The 26,609-nt window shown below is 36.6% G+C and overlaps 1 protein-coding gene across 1 annotated transcript in view; it reads right to left on the bottom strand.

Annotated features, from left to right (window-relative positions):
* The window catches only part of LOC119797587 (CUB and sushi domain-containing protein 1-like), a 404,138-nt gene that overhangs the window by 291,234 nt on the left and 86,295 nt on the right, over window positions 1–26,609 (bottom strand). The window contains exons 2-3 of the mRNA XM_038306729.1: window positions 12,537–12,731; window positions 11,386–11,593 (exon numbers count right to left, since the gene is read on the bottom strand). Of these exons, the coding sequence (XP_038162657.1) occupies window positions 11,386–11,593; window positions 12,537–12,731 (403 nt within the window). The remainder of the gene's footprint in view (window positions 1–11,385; window positions 11,594–12,536; window positions 12,732–26,609) is intronic.

A 26,609-nucleotide genomic window follows, 5' to 3' on the forward strand; every position in this document is an offset into this window, starting at 1 on the left:
TTAAAGCCTTTGTTACATATCCCTGTAAATGGGATAGATTAATCACATCTAAAATGAAGTAAAAGATCAAAGGGAATACTTCCTTCAATAACCTGGTTGGAAATGGATCTAACATAGAAGTGGAAGGCTTAGATGAAGACAATAGTTTTGCTAACTCTAAAAGTTCAACTGGACCAAAGCTGTCTAAGCCCAGTTCAGATTCTATGGCTACCTCAAATACTGGCTCACCTTCCAGAGACAAAACAATTGTAGTTAGAGGAGTGCTAATGATCTTATTTTTAAGAAGATCAATCTTATTTATAAAGAATCCCAAAAAATCATTACTGCTAGGAGCAGGTGGGATGGATGTTTCAACAAAGCTATGGCTCTGGGTGAGGTTGGCAACTGCATTAAAAAGATATCTAGAATTATTCTTATTCTCCTTTATTAAATAGAAGAAATATGCTGCTCTTGCTTTACAATGGGTCCCTTTATACAGCAGTAAACTATTTTTCCAGACTAGGTAGGATTCCTGTAGGCCTGTGGAGCACGATTTTCTCTCCAGTTCCCTAGCATTTTGCTAGGGTGCTTAGCTCTGCATTAAACCAGGTAGCCAGCTCTTATTTTTAAAGTTTTTTAAAGGGGCTGCGTTGTCTAAGGCAGTATGCAGAGAAGATTAACCCCATAAACAAAATCATCAACCTGTGAAGGGGAATAAACTAGACTTTTGCCCTCTGCAGCAGTACAGAGAGAGAAAGTGGAGGAGAGAGAGGGGAGAGAAAGTGAAACTGATTCTTTAAAATTTATAACTGCCCTATTGATAATGATCTGCTAAAGTGAAACCTTCTTTTGGTGGAGGAGAACTCTGTTAAAGTAATCCTGAAGGTTATTAAAAACTGGTCAGAGAGGACAGGGTTGTGAGGAAATCATGCAGTACCAGCCACTGTGGGATAACCTTGCGCTGCAAGTTGGATTATCACAAGATCTGAGTTTTCAGTCTTACAACAAATCCACCTTGAAAGACTTGCGCTAATACATCATCTCCAAACCACCAGCGGGTCGGACCAATGATATGCCAGCAGTGTTTTTTGAGGTGGGACATGTTGGAATGACGACAGTCAGAAGGGCCTTGCTGGGGCATAACAAACATGGCTACGCTGGGGGACTCACCTGTCGATTCGCAATTGACTCGGTTTTAGCTAAAATAGCGACAATTTTTCATTTAATAAAGGGGCAAAGAGAAGTACTTTGTGCATTTGTAGATGGGAAAGATGTCTGTGTTTTTCTGTCAAAGGTCTGATTTATCAGCTTACTCGCTAGTTGTGAAACACTCAAGAAGCTACAGACAAATCATATTGTGTAGCTACAATTGGCTGAAAGTGTATTATGGAAGGTGTGTACTAGCTTGCACATCACCAAATCAGTTCAAAGTATATCACTAAACATCTCTCATTTTCACGGACAGACTGAATGGCAGTGACCCCAGATTGATAACGTAGAACTCAACTCAGTTCTACATATATCAATCTGGCTATTGCCAGGTTAACTGTGACCAGTAGTTTTCCAAACTTACTAGCAACTCAGCATTTTCACTAGCAACAACTGTGTTTGTCGGTAACTTCATTTAATATAATTGAAACTGTTTATGGCACACTAAAGTTTACACAAACTAGTATTCAATTCCAATATGGTTCTCTAGAAAGCTCTTTTTGTATGAAAATATGTGTACATTCTCTAAAGATATCTTCGATCAGACAGCAATATTGGATGTTTATCTCCCCAAAGGACTATCTCTTTCTTAGAATTAGCTTTAATAAAGACATTGGATTTTAATGAGATTCATGTGGAAGCATTTTTATGTTATTAACAGTGGTGAGATGTAACAAAGTACAAGTACTTAAGTTTCTGTACTTAAGTAGATTTACGTTTGATACTTACTACTTTTACTCCACTACACTGCAAAAAATGGAAATCTAAATAAGTCGCTTTTGCTCAAATTAAGTGCATTTCTTCTTGAATTGAGGAGGTAAGTGAGACACTTTGCCAATTGAACAAGACGATTTACATTTAAAATAAGAAAAAAACAATTGCTTTGTCTTATTTCAAGTGTATATTATCTAATTATCTTATTTTAGGAGTAAAAACACTCATTCCATTGGCAGATCATCCTTTTTACCTGCTCAAATTAAGGGTAAATACACTTAATTTAAGACATTTTTTACTTATTTCTAGATGTTTTTTGCAGTGTACAATTTACATGAAGTACTTGTACATTCAACTCCATTACAAATTCTAATCCTTTTCATTACATTAACTGCACTTTGTGTTTTTCATGGATTTTTTTTGTTTTGTTTGAGATTTTGAAAGTAATCAAATGCTAGATGGAGATTGGTCCACTGAACAACTGCAAAGCGAGCAGGTAACATTGGACCTGCATGTGTGCTCATATGTTAAGTTGTTATCTGCTTTCCATTGATAAGAGCTTCTTGACTTGTGAATTTAGTTACTGTACTCAGTTGATATTACCTGTTCTGAAACTCAAAATTCTGAGTATAAGGAAGAGAAGGGTAGAACTACTCAGAGTATTTCTTTTCTACTTAGGGTAGGCAGTTCTTTCTGAAACAGGGTACAGACATCTTGGGCTAATTTGAGTTAAACTTGAGCTAAAAGTAAAGGTCATGGTTAAAAGTTAATCTGAGCAAGATAACCAGTCAAACATGTTAAAATGGGATCTAAGTTACTAGATATGTTAAAATCCTTTCTAGTTTCCTTATTTGAGCACAAAAAATATCCGGATCTAGGGTCAAAATTTCACAAGCATAGAGTCAGTTTTAAACAATGGCTTTAAAAAAAATATTATTTAAGCTTATGTTTAGAGACGAAGTCCAAATGCCCATCCATCAGAGACTCTTGGTTTCATGTTGTGTGTGAGTCTTAGTCTGGTCACATTTTTGTGGGTATACGTATGTGACAGCTAAAGCATCACATCAACTCTGCCAGATTCCAGACAGGAACATGAAACAGGAAATTGCATTTGGGACATCCAGTCAAAAGAAGCCCCACGTAAACAGGAAGAAGCCTTCAGAGTGGTCATGTCAGGTTTTGAAATGGCATGACCGCATCATTCAATGAAATGTCTTTCAACCTTTACTGTGATCTCTGAAAAAAACATACCACACTTTGTTACAATGTGCCCACAAACTTCTCAGTGGATGATGTTGCTGTAATTTTAAATTAACATATCCTATTATTTATATACACCTATGGATTAAATAATTTTTTTCTTTAATGCAAAGTTATACACAGCACAGTAATGACTTCTAAAATAGGAGCAATAAATTGATTATAGGGTTTTAATCCTTTTGACTGAATGAGATAAATGCAAAGGTAAATCAGTGTTGATTGTAGTCTAGCTGTTAAAGGTCACATCTTCTCCCTGGATTGCAGTGGGTGGGTTGACAGGAGACCCTTAATATTACACTGTCAGAGCTAGGCTTTGTGTTGGAGTAGCTGAGTGTTTATGATCTGTCAAACTCTGCTCAAACTATCAACAGCTCACCCTTTCAGAAGTCCACTTAAGGCATGACACACATCAAACATGCACACGCAAAAACACAATTGTATCAAGAGAATACAGTGTATGTGTGCTGCTCTGTTAGTGCCAGTGCTTAATGCACAGTTATTTTATTTTAATTTCCTTTTGTTTAATTTTACTGCTGTTTTTTATTGTATATTTCCTTGTTGCCATATGCATTCTGTTTTCATGGAGGGACACAATCGTAATTTAAAACATGTGTTGATGCAGTTGATTTAGATTCCAGTAAAAAAAAATAGTGTTAGGATTTGTTATGAATTGATTGACTAAAAAAAAATATTTTAATTTCTGCATTTTTACATCACTTGAATACTACACTATATTGCCAAAAGTATTTGCTCACCCATCCAAATTATTGGAATCAGGTGTTCCAATCACTTCCATGGCCACAGGTGTATAAATTCAAGCACCTAGGCATGCAGACTGTTTTTACAAACATTTGTGAAAGAATGGGTCGCTCTCAGGAGCTCAGTGAATTCCAGCGTGGAACTGTGATAGGATGCCACCTGTGCAACAAATCCAGTCGTGAAATTTCCTCGCTCCTAAATATTCCACAGTCAACTGTCAGCTGTATTATAAGAAAATGGAAGTGTTTGGGAACGACAGCAACTCAGCCACGAAGAGGTAGGCCACGTAAACTGACGGAGCGGGGTCAGCGGATGCTGACGCGCATAGTGCGAAGAGGTCGCCAACTTTCTGCAGAGTCAATCACTACAGACCTCCAAACTTCATGTGGCCTTCAGATTAGCTCAAGAACAGTGCGCAGAGAGCTTCATGGAATGGGTTTCCATGGTCGAGCAGCTGCATCCAAGCCATACATCACCAAGTGCAATGCAAAGCGTCGGATGCGGTGGTGTAAAGCACGCCGCCACTGGACTCTAGAGCAGTGGAGACGCGTTCTCTGGAGTGACGAATCGCGCTTCTCCATCTGGCAATCTGATGGACGGGTCTGGGTTTGGCGGTTGCCAGGAGAACGGTACTTGTCTGACTGCATTGTGCCAAGTGTAAAGTTTGGTGGAGGGGGGATTATGGTGTGAGGTTGTTTTTCAGGAGCTGGGCTTGGCCCCTTAGTTCCAGTGAAAGGAACTCTGAATGCTTCAGCATACCAAGACATTTTGGACAATTCCATGCTCCCAACTTTGTGGGAACAGTTTGGAGCTGGCCCCTTCCTCTTCCAACATGACTGTGCACCAGTGCACAAAGCAAGGTCCATAAAGACATGGATGACAGAGTCTGGTGTGGATGAACTTGACTGGCCTGCACAGAGTCCTGACCTCAACCCGATAGAACACCTTTGGGATGAATTAGAGCGGAGACTGAGAGCCAGGCCTTCTCGTCCAACATCAGTGTGCGACCTCACAAATGCGCTTCTGGAAGAATGGTCAAAAATTCCCATAAACACACTCCTAAACCTTGTGGACAGCCTTCCCAGAAGAGTTGAAGCTGTTCTAGCTGCAAAGGGTGGACCGACGTCATATTGAACCCTATGGATTAGGAACGGGATGTCACTTAAGCTCATATGTGAGTCAAGGCAGGTGAGCAAATACTTTTGGCAATATAGTGTATCTTGGAAAACCTAAGCTTTAAAATAAAACCAGCATAGAAAGTTATAATCAAGTTTTCAAGCCTGATATGAAACATAAAAATGCAGCTTTTTAAGCAAGTAATTATTTAAAAGGCTGGATATGCCAATCACTATTAGTGAGCACAAAAATAGAAAACCTCTTATAAGTAATGATTCTGCATTCATGTTTTTAAAAATACTTGGTCCAAGAAACCTGTCCCTATTCTTTTATCAAGTCTGTTGTCCTTTTCTTCTCTTAGAAATGTTTTTCCTGTAACAGGAAATGGTGAAAACCAAGAATGCCTCCCAAAAAGTCCAAGTGATTCCAGCAAGGTTCATCATGGCATTTATTCCATATCATGGGCAATAAGTTTTGTTTATTTGTTTATTTGGACACATTTCCTTATTATTTGCCAAAATTATGTAGAGGAAACTGCATATCTCAATAGTCTGAAATATCCTTTTCTCACTACATTTTTAAAAGCAAGTCCTTCACAGGGTTTACTCCTGTCATGATAGGCAAAAACTCCTTCAGATTACATAGTATTTGCTTTATTTCCAAACATTTCCCGGGGGTTGGGGGAAACAAAAAGTATTTCTGCTATCTTGAATAATCTACCCTCTTTTGATAACATGGGAATAGATTAATTTAGCAGCAAGACATAGCAGCCAGTCATTCACAGTTTTCATAGATAGTTTTTTTTCATAGAGATCGATAGATAGATCGATAGATCGATAGATAGATCTATCGATCGATAGATCTATCGATCTATCGATCTATCGATCGATAGATCGATAGATAGATCGATAGATCGATAGATAGATAGATAGATAGATAGATAGATAGATAGATAGATAGATAGATAGATAGATAGATAGATAGATAGATAGATAGATAGATAGATAGATAGATAGATAGATAGATAGATAGATAGATAGATAGATAGATAGATAGAAGTTGTTTCACTACTAAAGGGGAAAAAAGGAATACCTAAAATGGGATTACAGTTATTACTTAATGATTTATTGAAATGTATTTTGGGAGATTCTATATTATCTATGTAGGCTGTTGATATCAGATATACAGTAAGTACAAGGTTGGTTTTGATAGAAGACTCTTCGATTTTAATTACACTAACTTCACATGGATACGATTCAGTAAAAATATTAACATTTTGAATTTAAAAATGATGATTGATGTGTTTGTGTCTTACTCCTTCAATTAATTTATTTCAAATTATCTTTCTAGATACAATGTGATGCATGTATCAGATGGTTTCATTAGGCATGTGTTTGAAGCCAACTAAAATATTGCTTTGATTGTTTTGTATGTTCTTAATGAAGTTCCCCTAAATGACTTTGGCAAATATATTAGATTAGATTAGATTCAACTTTATTGTCATTACACAGGTACAGGTACAGATACAAGGCACAAAATGCAGTTTAGGTCTAACCAGAAGTGCAATAGCAGCAAGTGCAGGATAAATAATGGTTCCATAAATACAGGACATGGGTTTCTATTGAATAAGTATAGAGATGAATACCATTATAAGCAGAATGTTACTAATAGATGAATATAATATATAGATAACTAGTGTTATGAACTAAATTGATAGCTGGATAGGGAAATAGGGAGCAAAATCACAGGAATAGGAGTTATTGCCAATGATAAGTGAAATAAGTAGTGTGAAGGACTTGCTGGTAAATTAATCTGATTCTTTCAATAGCCTTGATCACACACTCTTCTGCTTCTGACCCCTGTCCTTCCTTCAATCTTGGGCCAGACACTTGGCCGCTACTGGAGTGCTCTGCTGTTTTCCATCAGTTTGATCCCGTGACTCTCCCTTTACTGGAGAAAGTAGCAAACAGTATTAAACCCTCTGGCTCACCTTGTGATCCACTTCCCCCCAAACTTTTCAAGGAAGTTCTCCCCTGCATAGGACCAACGGTCCTGGATATTATTAATTCTAGTCTCTCTACCGGTGTGGTCCCTATAGCATTTAAACATGCAATAGTGCAGCCCCTTGTCAAGAAGCATGGACTGGACCAAAAGGTGTTGGCAAACTTCCGCCCCATATCCAAGTTGCCATTTTTATCCAAAATCTTGGAGAAAATAGTGTTTAATCAATTAAAGGCCTTTTTAGATGAACATAATTCATGGGAGGTTTTTCAATCTGGTTTCAGAGTTCTTCATAGCACTGAGTCAGCTTTATTGAAAGTTTTTAATGACATTTTACTCGCATCTGACTGTGGTGACAATGTGGTTTTAGTCTTGCTTGATCTTTCCGCTGCTTTTGATACGGTGGACCATGACATTTTACTAGCTAGGCTTCAGCACCTTGTGGGCATCCGCGGCTCAGCACTGGAATGGCTCCGGTCTTATTTAGCAGACAGAACATTCTGTGTTGACTTTGGCTGCTCTCAGTCCTCCTCTGCTTCTCTACAATATGGAGTCCCACAAGGGTCAATACTGGGGCCACTGCTCTTCTCCCTCTATCTACTCCCACTGGGTTCCATCCTGAGGAAGTATGGCATTTCCTTTCATTGCTATGCTGATGACCTACAAGTATACATTCCGGTAAATCAGAATGGGGCCCTGTCTTTGTCTTCCCTTCACAACTGTCTTCATGAAATCAAAGCTTGGATGTCACATAATTTTTTGAAGTTAAATGATGACAAAACCGAGATTATTGTCTTTGGTCCAGGTGCCTCCCGTCAGCCGCCAGGTGTTGATCTGGGGCACTTGACAAATTACAGAAAGCCAGTAGTCACCAACTTAGGTTTTAAAATGGATGATGATTTTAAGCTGGAGGAGCAAATCAGTGCAGTGGTTAAGTCAAGCTTCTTTCACCTAAGACGGCTGGCAAAGATCAAACCCTTTTTAACCCACCGAGACTTGGAAACAGTGGTCCACGCCTTTATTACATCGCGGCTGGACTACTGTAATGCTCTGTATACAGGAGTCAGCCAGTCTTCCCTCTCTCGCTTGCAGCGCGTACAGAACGCTGCAGCACGACTTTTAACTGGGACAAAGAAGAGGGAACACATAACACCAATCCTGGCCTCACTTCATTGGCTCCCTGTCCATTTTAGAATTCATTTCAAAATTCTTTTATTTTCTTATAAGTCAATAAATGGCCTAGCTCCACCATACCTCTCTGAGCTACTACAGAATTACTGCCCCGCTAGGTCCCTTAGATCAGCTGATCAGCTCCTTCTAAAAGCACCTAGAGCAAAGCGGAAGCTCAGAGGGGACCGAGCATTCTCTGTGGCAGCTCCCAAACTGTGGAATGCCCTCCCCCTTTCTATCAGACAGGCCCCTACACTCAGCTCTTTTAAAACCCTTTTAAAGACCCACTTTTTCTCTCAGGCCTTTGAGTGAGACTTCGACTTTTTTTTTGCTCTACTGGTTTTTTTAATCTTTGAGTTTGTCCTGTGTTTTGGTGATAATTGTGTTTTATAATCTGCTCAAATGACCTGTACAGTTGAGTTGAGTTGAGTTGAGCTGAAATAATCCCCTCAGGTATCTTTGGTAAATTTCTTTGCATCCACAGGACTTGTTGTCCATGATGAGAGGGAAAGGCCATCAGGTATTTGCAGGTGAGTTATTTTGTCCCATGTTATGAAGGGGAACAGGATATTTAAGACAGCTGAGATATCCACCTCAAATCTAGCCGCAGCCGTAAGTAGTAAATGAGAATTATTCATTCTGGTCAAATCCCACAGACCGGTAGGTACTCAATATGGTGGTCAAAAGGTAAAATCATCATGACATTACGCTACTGAAACATATCTAAATAGCTGAATGGATACACAATATTTCAGTATGCTGCAATACTGTATTCTATTCTCCTGCTTTAATGTTCCTGAAATGTCTTTTTTCTTTATTTTAAAGGGAAGGAAAACATTTTAATACTTTAGCGACAGCACTGATGGAGAGATATGCAAAGTAGGCTACTATTCACATCCTCTTGGTAAATATTATATAATATAGCAACAGACAATAAAAATCAGAAATTTGCTGTTAGAAAAAAAAAGAAGCTTTTTACCATTTGCCATTTAACTTCACATATACTCAGTAGTGTAGTTATAAAAAACAAAGAAGGGGGATGGTGGAATGTATTTATTTACTTTTTGGGAGCATACATAGCCTAATTAATATGGTCTATTAATCTAAAGCAATATGCATGGTATGGTTGTTACATGTCAGGTACGTCGGTCATAGACCTTGACCAAGACACCTTATAGTATATAGATACATGGCTATCACTTCTCCTACATAGTTAGGGACCAATTTCTCACTGGGATCAGCTTCATAGTCATGGCAGGGCACTTCTTGGATTTTATCTTATTTGCTCAGGCTACTTGTAAGCCATCAGCCCGCTAAATGTTGAAAGGGCAATATTATTCCTATTACTGTTAATATATAGTAGAAATTTTACACATTCTGTTATAAAATGTCACAGGGGATGGTCATTTCAGATTTTTAAAATTTTGTTAAGAAGGGGGAGACCATCCCCCCTCAACTTGAGTACTGCATATACTGTATTATTAGTAATTCCAGGTAGGGGCACCACACAGTATTTGTGGTAAGGGCCCCAAAATGGTTACCATCACCTCAGATTTCACCTTTCATCTAAAGTATGACACTGCTGTTTTTGTAGCTTCAATCTTCCCTGCTGGATGTGCTAATTCTTACAAAGCTTGCAAAGTGTCCTTATGTGAAGGACTGTTTAGAGTGCTACTGTTACCATTCAATGCTGATCCAGGTCAATTGAGTCCTTTTGGAGCAGGTAAACATCACAACCATGATCATTTTCCTCTGATACTCAGATGAGTGAACTAAGTAGAGTTAAAATAATGCCACCTGAAGAGTTCTGAACAGAGCATATTTAATTACATTTGTGATGCTCCATATGTAAAGTAGGAACAAGTCAGCATAGCCTGAACGAAGAAAAGCAATAAATCCACCCAATTCTGAGAAAAAAAAAATACTGCTTTTGCTTTGATCCAAACCTGCAAGATGAAGTTGATGACACCAACCCTATATTTGCTGTTTTATTGTCCCTACCTACTTAGTAATTAATTGCTGAAAGCCGGAATAGTGGGTGGATTTATTTGTATTTTAAAATGGCCCATGAAACACTTTATTCCATTGTTCTACAGTACTAAAAACAAAAAGAACACAAAAAAAAAAACAGGCATACCAAGGGATCAAAATCTTAATTTCCAAACAAGTTGTAACCATGATGCAATCTGCAGACACATTAAAATGTATAAATACTTAAAAATAACTTAATTTATTTGCATTTTTAAAGAATGTAAATGTTAAGAGTTTTAAAATGTGTTTTTTGCTTTGTTTTTCCTGTGTGTATAAATGTGATGTTGTCGTTTTTTGATGAAAGATGTTTGTCTGTTAAATGCGCACACAAATATTTTCCTGCAGTGCTGTAGATAATCTTAACATAAGGTGCATAAGGTGTTGCAGAAAACTAAATAAAACTATTTATTCTAACAACAGCATTTCTTACCACACAGCTGGTTTCCGGGGTGATAATAAGGAAACTTTGAAACCAGTTTTCTCCTCAAGTTTCTGTGACAACATTCAAATGGTCATATGTTTTCTAATTTTTTATTTTATTTATTTATTTTTTTTTCTTGAGTTCCACAACTTTGTCATCCTTGGAAAGCTTGGAGTCCAGTCTTACCAAGCTTAGGCCTGGTCATGGCTTTTTCACAGCATATCAGATTAATTTAAATGCAAAAATTACATTACTTTTGTGTAGTTTTGGCTTAATTACCCTCTGAGTGGGTTGTTCATCCAGCAATTTGTACATTTTAGTTTTTATATTCTGAAATTAAAAAAAGCTCTAATAATAATTAATTAGTTGATTATTATTTCAATAATCAGTTCATCATGATTATTCTGAGTCAATGTTTCAACTCCATTGGAAAGGCCTTTTTCCTGCTATGAGTTTGGACTATGCTTTTTTTAATACATAAAAAGCCAATAAAGTGGTTATATTGTCTCTCATTTCTTGATTATAAACAAAACATGCATTGGGATATTCAAGTAACCAGCTTTTCTAAATGTAACTGCTTCTTGTGTACATATTATTCCCTATCTGTGTACAAATCTTGCAGTGTGCTTAGCTTGTCTTGTTGGTTGCCCCTAAGACACCTGTGTCCTTAATAACACATTTTTGTTCACCGAGTAATGCAATTTTGTCTATTGCAAGAATCTTACCATATGGTCGGTGCTTCTGTCCCACTGATTTCCAGAAAGTCATATTTGTCTTCTAAAAGGAAGTCAGTGAAAACAAGAGCGATAGTGTCCCCAGGTTCGGCCAGGATTGACCATGTGCAATCCAGGTTGTTGTCATACTCTGATGGGTATCCGGGGCTGGTAATATAACCTGCTGTGCCTCGTAACGTACCGCCACATGCTCCTTCCGCTGGTAAAAGAAGAAAAACATGGACATAGAAATAAGCCTAGAAAATCATAGCTTGGCAATACACTTTATGCACTCGTTTTTTTCTATTTTTTTCTTTTACATAATATTTTGTAAGATGTTCTCAGGTCAGCTTGTTTTGAAGTGTGAATTTTTAAATTTAAATTTTATGTGGTATGTTCTCCGTAATAACAGATTAAACTGTGTGTATAGTTTAAACATCTTAGGTTTTTCACCCATGTGTTGTATTGTTAAAACTTCTTTATTCTTTCCTCTTTTCTTTCTATTGTACTGCATGTTAAAGGACCAATAAATATCTGCAAATATTCACAGGGATCTTTAAATATATATAGATAGAAGGACAGACAGACAGATATATAATTTAATGTGAGTATAACTGAGCCATATGCACATGATTAAAGTATAGCATCTATCTGTCTCTTAGAAATAACGTAATAAATATAAACAATATAAATATATGACAAGTCTTAACCTGAACTACATAATATTAATATTGCCTCTCTCTCACAGTGATAACTTTCACATATACGCTCCTTCTGGTGGACTAAAAGATTATTATTAGGGGTCTTTGCTTGGGGATTTTGGGCTCCATCCAGTTCATACTGCAGAGTATTGTAGAGTAATTGGAGTCAGACCTTTATGAGTTTTAAAGAACATCAATACACTGGTGCTTCTTATATGTCAGCTCATGACCTCATATTAAGGTCCTTAATTTCTTATGACCTTCACCATTTACCTTATTATTACACCTCACCCAAAGTTTTACTTTAATTTTAAAACTAAAGATGCATCTAGGAATCAGTTCCAACTAAAAATGTTTGCTTAACCAGAATAGCAGAAGTCAGTTGTTTTCTCTCCGTCATACATCAGCAACAGCATGATATTTTTTGAAGGAAGGAAGAAATAATAAAAAAAGAAAGCCTACCTCGACAAAACGGTGAAGGGAAGTCCCACTGTGCTCCACTACCAGGTGATACGATGCATGTGAGGATACTGTGACCTTCGAGCACGAAACCTGACTCACAGCTGTATCGGATCTTGTCTCCCATGTTGTACCTTGAGCCATGAATAATTCCATTCGGAATAAGACCGGGTGTGCCACATGTATGGCTGGGAAGGACTAAAATGCAGAGGGGAATAAGAAAGAAAAGAAGAAAGCTGTTCTCAATATTTTAACTTCAGGAAAAAATAAAATTGTACTTACATAACATTTATAAATACAGTTATAGAATCTTAAAGAAATAAGAGCTACAGTAAGACACCTAAACAAAAGGGCATTTCTGTGAAGAAAAGATGCTAGTCACCTGCCTTTCTCCTCATCTTGTTTCATCTTTTACGTGTCATGAAAGAATGATACAAAGAAAGCAAAACTTCTTTCTCTCCTATCAAGCTTTTTCTAACGTTCAGTTTATGACCAACAACACAGTGTTCAGTTCTCAAAGTGGCAGTCCTTGAAATAGATTAAAGTCCAATAAAAAGACTCAGCATTTTAAAATACCAAAGATAAATGAACCTGCTTTTCTAGGATTCTAACAATATTCCAAAGCCACTGTTGTATTTACATGCCCGCCCAACATTTTGCCTTCGATGTGCAACTGTTGTTGCCCATTCTTAGATGACACAGCTAGCTCTATACTGGGAGCTGCTACAGGCAGCTCATGGTCTAACTAGGCCAAAATCAACTGTGACTGTAGCCAACGTGCCTTAGCTCCACAGAAGAGCCAGATACACAGTGGCTGCAATACAACCTGGACAAATTCCACAGGCTCTAACCTCATAGTAAGCTGTGTGTATTTGTATAACTGGAGCATGTAAGTTGCTTGGTGTGTAATGCATGCATTTAATGGATCTGATGTGTGTCTATCTGTGGGGAAAGAGAGTAGAGTGTGTTTGCATGTACGGGGTAGCATGTCAATCTGTTTGTGTGCACTGTTCCAATTAAACCCCAGCATGGTAATTAGACAAAGCTTTATCCTGGAGACCCTGAGAACTAGGACAGAGAAAAAGAGTAAAGAAGAAGTAAAGAAGACAGCAAGGGGTTTAAGCCAAACACGTGAAGAGACAGACATAAGCCATGGGGGACAGACAAGAAGAGATTGAAGGAGGACAAGAAAAAAAAACAGGGTGGGAGGAGAAAATACATTTCGGAACAAAATGAAAACAGAGGAGATCTAATTTTAAAGGACTCTAAACATTTATAATTTACTCTAATGGACTCGTTTGTCGATTGTACGTAGTCGTGCATCAGAAGTAAGTTACTTACAGTCAGCTGACCATGCTGTCGTTTTAGAAACATGCTGCCTGTCTGCTTTGATTTAATAAGGTGAGGCACACAACCGAACCCAGAATTTACACTTAAGCTGAAACATAGGGGAGATGGATGGAGGGAAGAGGTGAAAAGATTGAAAATGGAATGAATCAGCATTGAAGTTTCATTGTTAGTCACATATTGGATAGCAAAGTCCTGTTTTGGCCAAGCTGAAGTGTTAAAGGGAAAATCTACCCTTCTTGCGAACAAAGGAATCCCCTCATTTGAACAAAAGAAGGAGCAAATTGAATCAGGAGGGATTTCCGTAGGATATCTTGCACCACAGTGTCGCTACTAACGCCATAAATCTTATACAGGCCTATAGATGCATTTTATTCCAGCTTCACAAAAAAGTCTAGTTGCCTCTAGTGAAAAACCTATAAATCTGATTAACAAAATTCTAAGCTTAAGGACAGACTTTTAGTAGTGATCAATTCAAGATTATTATGAGTACGAACAGAGAAAAAAAATAGATTTTGAATTTATATTTATATAAACTCTGAAACCTGAAAACCAATTCTTTATCAAAATATAACATTAATACATAATAAACTATGTTTATTTTATTTATTTTTTTCTTTTTACAAATAATTGTATATTTGTTTCTTGTATATTTAGTTTTTTAAAGATGGAGGTGAGACTTAAAACACTTAAAATGCTAATGTAGCGTCTAATCTCCCTAATCCAATCTCCTTGAAATGCAAGAAAAATGTTTTCCCAGGACAGTTAGTAGAACTTTAAAGCCATGGAAAGTTATGCTGTTAATATCCAAAAAAGAATTATGAAGTTTTTTTTTTTTTTAAAACATGCATTTTCATAATTTATTTAATCTTAACCAGAAGAATATTTGTCTGTTTAAAGACCTTTTTTTTGCCTAGGACTGTCTAATTTTTTCTATATATATTTGTTTTACTTTTCACAGCATTATAGCTGAACAAAAGCTCAGATATGTTTTTTCTTCCCCTATCATAAGGTACAGATCCTATTGTGCAAAATAGCTTTTTAAGACTTTACATTTTAGCCAAAATGTTTGAAAAACTGGTTACTTGATCAACTTACCAAATAGTTGTGGCCAAGATCTTTTCATGTCACTAGTCTGGTTTTAGGAAATAGTACAGTTACAGCTACAACAAGACTCAGAAACGACATTATTGAAGCTTTGGGTGCTAATAACTACTGTACTGCTATTTTGAATTACCTGAAAGATGTTTGACAGTGCTGACATAGTATCCTTTGTCTAAAGTGGTCAAATATTGGTTTATCAGATAATGCTGTAAGTTGGATATCCAGTTAGTTGGAGATATTGTATGAACTCAGTGATGTCTCACTATGAGTAAAGTGAGAGATCACTAATCTCTCATCAGATTACCTAAACATTATAAAAGGTCAGATGGTTCCATTTTAGGCCCAACTCGGTTTTCAATCTATGTAAAAGGTGTCAGCAAAAATAACACTGATGCTTGTATACGTTTAGGCTGATAGCGCTATAGTTTAGTGCCATGTTATTGCTGTACTTCAGTGCTTGAGTTTAACTTTTTTTTATTCTTTACTTACTTCACCTAAGACTACTCCTAAAAGCTGTTAAGACGAAGGTCATACTTTTTGTTTATCAGACGATAGTTTTAGAAGTTTTTTCCTTTCAATGAAACAATGACAGGTTCGCTAATAGAGTATGAGGACACATAGAAGTACCTTGGCGTAGAAATAGACAATAAGCTTTCATTAAAGACACATACTGAAAATGTTTTAAAGATGTTTAAGTAAAACTATTTTTTTTCCTTCAAAACTGAATCAGAATTAACTTCAGTATAATAAAACATCCTGTCCTTCCTGTATGCATTAGAGTACTTTGATATTTCATATGAATCAATCTGCCACCTCTGCATATGTTGGATAATCTCTTTATCACCACTTTATTTTATATTCTTTTGTGACCAAGCCATTGTTATTCATCTGCAGACTTGAGCAGTAGGACACTTTAATCTATAAAGGTATCTTTGATATGTTTCTGCCATACTGATCCCTGTACCTGTCACTGAGACATTCCTGGCACAGATTTTGCTCTCAGAGATTTCTCTTTTTCAGTGTTCCGTGTACAACCAGGAGTTAGAAACCAAACATTTTCATGTCCACCCCCGTTATGGAGTACTCTACTGCTGAAACTATCCACATTGATTTCTCTAAGACAACTAACTTTATTTTAAGAAAAACATCAGAAACCTTCTCCTGCAGCTTTAAAGGCAATTATAAAAGCTTACCAAATTGAGTCCAATGCTTGGACTATTTGTGTTGTTACAGTGTTAGTAAACTGTTATTTCTTATTGTTTTGTTCTGCTTTAAAAAAAACACTTATCTCTTGAAAATTATTTCTTGGCTTTAAATGAAAATGTCTGTGAATACAGATTAGAAGTTAAACCAAAAAAGCAAAATTGAATATCCTGATTTAAAAAATCAGTATTATTACATTTTGGTTTACTTTTCTATTATATATTATTGAAAAAGGTATCTATAAACAGTGATCTATGTAAAAAAAAAAATGTTATATTTTGTAACTCAAAATTCAAAAAATTATAAATTACAAAGAATACACAACAGCATACTTGAAACTTAAAATCATACATCAACTAAACTTGTTTTGTGCAGTTTCAAGGTTATAACTACAGCTTTCCTTAAAAAAAAGCTTTGCCTTCTATAATGTCTGATTTAACAAATATAACCATGTTTCCTTGGTTGTATTTTCCAGAAGGTCTTTAATTATCAAACCACAGTTGGAAAAAAGGAAAATTGGGCAAGCTGCTACTGCAAAATTACATGCCCCGCTCAAATCTACCTTTCATCAATAAGATCATGAAGAAAAAAATACAAAAAACAAAGCTGTGATTCAACAGTTAAACACCTTCCTTACAACGAGGGGCTGCTTTGGCATAACAGTCAGGTCTACGTTCTCACCACAGCACAGAGGTTGCCCTACTTTCTAGTACAGCACTCAAATTGTTTAATTCCTGCTTAACAGACAGGGATTTTTTTTGTGTCAGCAGGTAACTTGACATCACAGACCACAACATTCACATACAGGGTGTGCTAGCTGTCTATTGGGCACATCCAATTCGATATGCTCTTACTAACTTAGATAATAATAAACAGCATAAATTAGCATATCAATTTTGACGCCTCACAGCTTTATATCACTATGTTACCAGGTGACTATGAACCGATTTAAGCTGAATACAGTAATATATTTTTGACCAATGAAGGTGTGTTTAAAAGTCAGCAAACAGCTTCAGTTAATACAGCTAGAAACCACCAATTAGCCCCTAAATTTGTGAGTAGTGATAGACTTAAACTTGAAGACCTGCGGCTCTTTAAAACGGTGATAAAGTCATTCTTTTGTCATCTGAAATACATTAGCATAACAAAAGGATTGATTTCTTAGTAGGATCTCAAAAAAATATAATTATTTTTTCCTATCTTTCTCAGAAATTACTACTATAAGTGTCTTCACAGGTCTGGATAATAAGTCGATCAGACATATCCACTTGATCCAGAATGCTACAGCGCCCATCCTCACTAATACTAAGAAAGTCGAGCACATTCCCCAAGTAATTTTTTATATTTCATAAATCTTCAAAAAACACTCCCAGACAAAAGTAGAAGCCAAGGTGCTTTCAGTTAAGATAAAAAAAATATATAAATTTGTTTAGAGTGGCCTTTTAGAGAGCTATCCAAACGATATTATTCAATGTTGCACTCCGACTTTCCTTTTTTTTTTATTAAAATCCTTTTATTATTCATATAATCACTAAATCATTTTAATTATCTACTCTTATCCTCTTTAATTATTTGCGCTCAAACTTTTTAACTACCTTCATGCCACTGCAATGTACTTTTCCTTTGTTTCCTTTACTTTTTTTAATTACAGCTGTACAAATGTACAAATGTGCTATATAAATAAAATTGGCTTGCCTGAAATCTGTGCACAAAAAGGAAGGGTTGCATTTAATTATGCCATAAGATCTAACCCTTTGCAGTTGTATTTAATGGCATAATTATGTTAATTGTGTCATGCTGAATTACTGTTTCTGTTGTTCTGTGAGTTAAGATCATTAGGGATCATTACAGAGACAAAAGCAAAATGTTAAATTTGGATCCAAACAACACACAAAAAGTGGTCAGATGTTTTAGAGCACACATTGTGTCGGTTGTAAGATCATGAAGGGTGCTCGAGATAATGTGGCCCCTCATTTTCTAAATACACAGATTCTGTGGAAATGAAACCCCCAATTCCTTTTTGCAAACCAGTATCAATATTGATATACGATTGGTTATCTGTCAAGAGAATGGATTATATCGCTGTAATAGCAATTTTGTATCAAAATAAACAAAATATTCTTAATCAAAACTGAGTTAACTAGTAGGGGAGCAGTTCCAACTATGGAAAACATTACTTCATTCTTATAGCTCCATTGTCCATTCTTGTAATTCACCTGCTTTGATGGGTAAGCTTAGCTGTACTGTGTTACTTTCCAGCCAACAGTTAGATTCCAGAACTGGATCCACAGCTGTGTGGTCTGTAAGCAAGCTGGATGCATTTTGTTAAATGTCAAACTTATTACCAACCTGTTCATCTCTGTGGTTTCATGGGCATTCCTATGTCTGTGTTTAGTTGTACTCCCGCTTTTTTTTCTTTTGTTGTTTTTTTATGCTAGAATTGCAGTCCCATAATGTTCACTCAAGTGATGAGTTAGATATATGCTAGGTAGAGGTTAGACAAAGAGATAGGGCACATGCTAATGCTCCTTTGTTATAGGGGCAGGTAGGGGTATATATGTGTTGATAATAGTTGCAGCTGCAAAGCAAGACTAATATTCTAGAGAGCATCTAAAGTTGATGAGAAAAAAAGGAAAAAAGAAAGGAAAGGAATATAATGAAGTATAGTCAACTTGTATTAAAATGTTCCTGGAAAATTGGAAGATAACAGGAGAAAATATTAAAAATCAAGAAGGGTATATTCAATTATTTGCACTTTCCGTCATGATCATTTATATAAAGTGTTATTACATTCTATTATTAATGCCTCTATCTAAATAAATTAGTACATTTTGAAAGTCTTTAAATTGATTCTTCTAAAAGTTTTGTAATGCCTTTTCATTCTTTTATTTTGAATATTTACAATACACATACATTACAACAATTACATTTCAAAGTATAGTAAAAAAAATGTTGAAGTTTTAGCTGCTCTCTGTACTGTATCACTGTAGACAGCTTAGATGTGTAACATGTGACCTCAATTATAATGCATAAAAAAACTGACTGCCAGCTACCTTTGCTTCTATCAAGTGGCTGAAAAGGAAACGTAAATAGAAAGACAGAGCAAAGGTGCTGTCTAAAACTCAAAAAGAAAGGTGATGAAAAAAAGCCATCCTAGAAGGTGCAATGGGATAATGGTATGAGGCTATACAAATATCTAATAATCATGGTAATATTTTACACATGGCACATTGGTTCTCACTGATATAGCTCTTATAACAAAACCAGCATGAACTTAACTTACTAAAGGAGTCAGCAGTGTACCGTGGATCAAAGATTGCTAGAAAACCGTAACAGCAAAATAATAGGATTAAGACAATATTTTATGTGCAAAGCTGCAGAGCTGCCCAGTATGTCATATGATCAGTAATTAAACTACTGTAGCTATAATGACACCGGAAAAAAGAGAAGAAGGGAGTGAGAAAATGTTAACGATGACCATTTAGAGAGTATTTACAGAGAATACATAGGCTCAGGAAGCTGTTGTCTTTCCACATTGATTAGCATAATCAATAATTGATCAGCTAATCTCTGCTTGATCCAGATCACTTAGATTAATATCCTGAGTGCAATGGTTGAGCGAGTTTGGGCTTAAGCATGAAGCTAAACAAATTTCAACTTTTTGTGAGGCCAAGAGCAGTTCCTCTATGCCTGATGCAGCTCCATAACAAGTTGGGGCCTCTAACAGTGATCTAATCTGAGACGTTTTTGATTTCATTGCTTATAGGTATTTATAAAAGAAATGTAGAACCATACCAAAACCTACTACAAATATTTTAAGGTAGATACTAATTGGTCTCATTTTGCATTAGGAAAATGTATGAAAATGCTCGGTAGTGGTCAAGTAATTATTTTGTGTTTGTTTCCTCCTCTTTCTATTGCATCCCTCTCCTGAAAAAATATATGGATGCATGACATAAACAACTTGAGGCACAACAATGCATGTATTCTAGAAAGATTTAATTAAAACAATCCACTAGACTTTGTTTCCAAGTTTGAAGATGTTTCGTTTAGTCTCCAGGAAGATTTTTCAATACATATTGTCAGGAATAGTGGTGAGTTTGAGGTTTTATAAAGTAGCCCAACAAAGCCATGTTTTTTTTTTTTTAAACATGCTAATTGAAACGGACAAAGTGGTCCACCCCTTTGGAATGGGGTTGCTTGGCCTCTTTTGTTAGCCTGCAATGCCCCATACCCATCTAAGGGCCGGATCTATCAAAGGTTTGCGTGTATAAAAACGTGAGCTATTTCACTGCGCACGCTAAAAAATGTACAAACTGATCTATCAACAGCGTGCTAAAAGGATTTGGTCTTTAAAACGTACTAAATAGCGCCTCTTATCCATTTAGTACTTTTTCTGCAATGAATATGCAATATGGGGCGTTTACACGCAAAAGTGCGTCTTGTGGGAGGAGAACATGTAAATATATTAATTTAGCACTCGCAAAGTGATTTATCAAACCTAAAAACAATTTTGCTAACGGTATCTGACTCTATATTTAACACGTTTCAAAAGAATGGTCTGTATGCGTAATTGCGCACACATGGCAGCGGTTATTGTCGCAAGAAGGAGACATCAAAATTAAGCAAGGAGATGCAGAGAACGCATTTTTTCACTCCGTGTGAATATTTTTGGAATGAAGGAGGAAACGATCATCAAAACATATCGTTTATCCAGCATTGCCATTTTGAAGCTGCAATTCTAGTGATTTGCTCCTCACATAGCGTCAGCTGTACTTGTTCCTCAATGCTGGTCAGAGGCATCTCATCTACTCTGCCCCCTCCTCTTTTGTTCGCAGATGTTTTGTCATATGCCGGTTTTTCTTTGGTTCGCCTTCTAATATCCTGGTATCTTGTTTTTACTTCATCCACTGTTCGCAAGGTTTCACCGACAGCGTTTACTTTATTATAGATTTGTTCACATATAGCGTTCCTCTGTGTGACAGTCACACTTCTTTGCTGTAGCTCACTTAAATGTTTGTTGGCTTCATCCACCAACACCTCCATTTCCATGGGGTCGAATTTCCTTTTGCGCTTTCTGCTGTCCAAACTCGCCATGCCGCAAACCACAGAAAACGCGCAAAACCATCATTTAAATAGGGCGTCTCCAACAGTTTTGCACCTGCCACCAGTTACGCAATCGCTCTTGTTAAATCACCCGCAAACCATGGTTCAGCCCCTCGCGCAAAATTCCAGTTTGCGAGCGCAAATTACTGCACGCAAAATTGGATCTTGATAAATCCGGCCCTATGTGTCTAAAACGGGGGTCGTTAAAGGGAATTGTTGGCCTGGCTGAATAGGCAAGGTCCTCCGCTCTCCTGTACAGACTTTGGGGCTGCAATGATAGCGGGAAGGGATTAACTCAATTGCTGCATTGTGGGTTTTTGAAAGCTTAAATCTGAGTCCACTCCCTAAAAAGGTTGAAAAAACCTTGAACCTAAAAAGGTCTAAGTTTAACATCTCAGTTCCCTTAAATGATTAGCTCTGCTAGCAAGCTGACTTCTCTCATAATTGTGTGTTCACAAGCACATGAGAAACTATTTTGAACTGCTCTAGCTTAAACTGTTATAAACCAATCCATGGTTTTGGTTTCTCATGGCATCTGTTGCCATTCCATTTAGGGCAGTGGCGGCCTATTGGTTAGGGCATAGAGTTTGGAATACTGAGGTTCTGAGTTCAAGCCCAACTCCCACAGACTGCCACTCTGGGCCCCTGAGCAAAGACCCTTAAATCCACACTGTTTCCCGGGCACAATGGCAGCAAAGTGCTCCCCAAGGGACGGGTTAAATGCAGAGAGTAAATTTTGTTGCTCTGTACTTGTGACAGTGTAATGACAATAAAAGCTGAAAAAAAAAAGATTTGTTACTGTGATTGGCCAAAATCTTACTATACTATGTGGGCACGAGGTGTCGCATCACCAATCACTGTGAAAGGTTCTACTGAATGTCTCTCCTTTTTCAATAAAGATTTAATGAGTGCATTTACAGATTAACTATATGTAGATCTAAGCATGAGTGATACACATTATTAATCTGGCTTTCCAATTGTTGCTTCAGTGTGGATTATATTGTTTAAAAATAGAAGGTTATCTTTAAAAATAACATTCCTGATAATAAATAACTTACTAAAAAAAATACAAAAAAGTAAAAATGCTGTTTGATCTGGTCTGTGAAAGGTGTAAATATTAAGAAAACTGATCTTATGACAGAAATGAAAATAAGTTCCCAGACAAAACAGTTTGAGTGAAAGTAGAGTATTTGTACCCATAGCATGTAGCATGCCACAAGCCACAGTTGGAACAGATGTACTGAGTGATGAACCTGGCAAAACTCACTAATTTCTTATTAAGTTTCCAGAGGGCTCTAAAGTTCAAATCAAGCAGAACCAGAACAAATGTCAGGCAGTGTATACATTGCCAAAAAGGAATGTGTGTAGATGATAGCATTTGAAATCCATGTAGGAAAATAATCTAAAAACTGAGCTTTTAGACAGGAAAAAAAAAACTAAGGTGGTCTAGAACCATGTTTTAAAAAATATAATACTTTTATTTTTCAAGCAATACTTGCTCAGTTGATAAGGTTATAAAACTGAGGTCATTGCTTTTCTGTGCATTGAGTGGATTTATGAATAAACCCTTAGTCTCCTAATTAGATGTACCCATTTAAGCATTGTTTTCACTCAAGAATACTAATGAAATAGCTTAATTAAGGTAAAGAAGGGGTTATATCTGCTGTGAAAAATGTAAAAAGATCCCTCTGTGGGTCCAATCCATAATCCATTAACACCTTCACTCGGATCCCACAGTGTGTATGTTTTATTAAAAATAGCAATCAGCATTCTCCTATAATCTGGTATTATTGCAGTGGATCTTTGCAGTTGGAAAGATGTCAATGCCCTTGAGCTAAATGGACTTCCCTACACAGCAGGTCCTCTCCTAGTGTAAATGTATTAACAGCTTTACTGACATGTTCTGCTTAACAACCCTGTGAGCAAATTGTAGTGGGGGTTTTGGGCAGTTGTGACTACAAAACACAGGCTCTAGTCATCAGTGCCTGCTCACAACTTGCTGAATTTTGCTACTCTAAAAAAGTCAACAGCTAATGTGACATTTAAACCAGTTTCCCTGTATTAGCACACAAAACACATTAATAAGTTTGTTCAATTTGTGGGCATGCTTTTAATTAAATAGACTGATGTCAACAAGCGTTTGTTTTAATATTGACCATAGAGTTTGTAATGTCCGTATGCTGAATACAGACTTGCTTACAGTTGCGGTTTATCTGGTTTCTTTCCTTTTTTTTTTATTTATCTTTTTTAGTCAGTACTGCTATAAACAATCCTTGGCTTTTTTAATATAAAAAAGTGGACTTTAATATTGCTTGCAAAAAAAAAATAATAATAATGGAACTTTATTGTCATTACACTGTCAAGTACAAAGCGACAATGAAACTAGGCAACTCCCCAGCATGGGTGTAATGTGTTAGATATATATATATATCACTCTATTAATTTAATCAGATGTCAGAAATGTCAGTCAGTAAAGACATTTCAATGTAACTACATTTGCTTAGAACGATAAGAAGATATACACCTTAATCTGCTCAAATAAAGTGTATTTCTCGATTGTAATTCTTTACAAAAGTGTGGGGGGAAGGATCAAACACCTACTAGAAAATATATATTTTTAAGGGACATCTGTTTAATCATATTTCCAGGGGTTATTCAAATTGCTGCCCCTCTCTCTTTGTACTTAATCTAAGAGAAGTTAAAATATTCCACTGAGAAATAAGAACCTATTTTGGGAACATGGTCATTTCTACCTAATTCCTGTAACCTCCTATATAAAGTGAAGAGATTAAACTTAAACATTAGCACTGAAAAGTATATATCCCCATAATACTCCCTATAGTATATTGTCTTCCTATGGTAATATTTAAACAACACTATGAAATGCAATAGACCTGTTGTTTTTCTTTATTAGTATGTTAGAATATCTTAAGTTAAGGAATGCTTTATCTTCGCTGTTGCTTTCAATGCTTAACAATAACTGACAATTAAAGTTATCATAGAATTCCATAGTAACTGCAATGCTAAGTATACATTAACTAAAAAGAGTCTCCTTCTTAGGGGGTGGCACATACATATTGTGCCTTCTCTGATTTGTTTCCCAATAGTGGCCCTTAAAAGCCATCCTATTCAAGGGAAATTGTTTCAAGATAATGCTGCCTGCCCCTAACTCCATATATTTAGACATATTTAGAACACCCTACACAGGGTTAAAGGCTAAGGGTGAGCGGCTAAGTGTGGCTAACAGGTGTGTGACCACTTACACCATAATGAACTTTTTGAAGAGTTTCAGTCCGGCTTTGGAGCTCATCATAGCACGGAAACAGCTTTGGTGAAAGTGGCTAATGATATTCTCATGGCCTCAGATTGTATCTGTACTTTTCCTGTTAGATCTCAGTGCTGCTTTTGATACAGTTGATCATAATATTCTTTTAGAAAGACTAATATTTTGTAGGATTTAAAGGAACAGCACTAGACTGGTTTAAGTCTTATCTATGTGATCGATTTCGGTTTGTTCACATTAATTATTAATCTTCCTCATGCTCAAGGGTTACCTGTGGAGTACCACAGGGATAAGTGCTATGACCAATTCTCTTTACTATACAATATATATGCTACCAATCGGCAGTGTTGAGAAAGTTCTCTTTCTACGTGAACTAGTTCAAAGTTCAGTTCACACATTTTAAAATGAACTAGTTCAGTTAATAGTTCATAATTCAAAATTTTGAACTAAGTTCACAGTTCCAAAAAATGAACTAGTTCATAGTTCTTTTTTTTTTTCATATATTGCTCGATTACACCATAGCCTACTGTAGAACCATAGACAGCAATTATTTTATCAGTTGTAACACTGAAACTGTGCGTCAGATTTCATCTTCATATCCAGTTTTGAATCCTTATCCAACCAGGGTTTACATTAGCATTGAGGGGACAGCATTTCCATTGTTGCTTTAATGCTTTGTTGCTGTCCATTCACTTCACACTAGTAGCAGCTGCAGCTTTCACCCCTACAGTATATTCTCAAAAACATCAGGAAAAATGTGCTGCTTGAATGGTCTTTTGAATAATTGTAATTGTTAAAAGAAAAACAGGAAAGTAGTCTTTAAGGTGCAAATGTTTTTTTAATTTGAATATTTTTTTCAATTTGAAATTCCATTTCAGTATATACTAAAAAGAAATCCTGGAAAATTATACCAGGCAGGTTTAACAAACAAGTTACATGAATAGTAAAACTCTCAAGAACATTTTACTAACACAAACTGAGGGACCAGGCTGAGGGAGGAATTTAAGGTTACTGAAGTGCGTTTTTTTTTACTGAAAGTCGGCGGGCAAAGTTTGCAGAGAAATGTAAGATTGTTGCCATCATCCTCACCGACCACCTGGTCATAAAACTGCTTTAAGTGATCATACTGCTGCTTTTTCGCATCCACGGTCACCTCCATGCTGCTGTGGTTTCCCCGCTGCATTTTGTTTTGATGACGCACGCGGCTGTAGGCTACGACTCTGATAGCTGGTGTTGCCAGATTGGGTGTTTTCCCCGCTACATATTAAGGCTTGTTTACGGTGTGATTTAGCCGGGGTTTCACCTGGAGGACTCTATAGAAATCTGGCAACCTATTGAATGGAGCTGAACTGAGAGAGCGTGCCGTTCACAGACACCAGAATGAACGAGTTCACAATAACGTTCATCAGGCAGTAATACAGTACGTTCAGTTCACGTTCGCCCAAAATATGAACGAGTTCATGAACTTTCGTTCAATGAACACGTTCAGGCACAACACTGCCAATCGGTAGAAATTATTACACAGGATGGGATTAATGTCCACTATTATGCTGAAGATACTCAGCCATATCTGTCTATAAATCCAAATGAAACTAACCCATTATATAGATCACAGGCATGTCTTGAAGACATAATAACCTGGATGACTCTTAACTTTCTGCTACTGCATCCAGACAAAACAGATGTTATAGTCTTTGGACCAGGTTCTTTTAAAAGAAGTTGATTAGTCAGTCACTTCATTTGGATGGGATTAAATTGATCTCAGATAATAAAATAGATGAGGACCTTTAATTTAAATCCCATATCAAAGAGGTTTCTAAAATGTCCCTCTTTCGTCTGTGGAATATTGCAAAAATTAGAAATGTCCTTTTCAGGGGTGATGCTGAGAAACTAGTCCATGCATTTGTTATTTTAAGGCTGGACTATTGTAATCCTTTACTATCAGGAAGTCCACAAACTGTAGTTAAAAGCTGATGAAAGTTAAAAAGAGGGATCACATCTCTCCTATCCTAGCTTCTCTTCATTGGCTTTCT

The sequence above is a fragment of the Cyprinodon tularosa genome, unplaced genomic scaffold (assembly GCF_016077235.1).
Source record: "Cyprinodon tularosa strain WSP-4 unplaced genomic scaffold, ASM1607723v1 ctg59, whole genome shotgun sequence".
Classification (NCBI taxonomy): domain Eukaryota; kingdom Metazoa; phylum Chordata; class Actinopteri; order Cyprinodontiformes; family Cyprinodontidae; genus Cyprinodon; species Cyprinodon tularosa.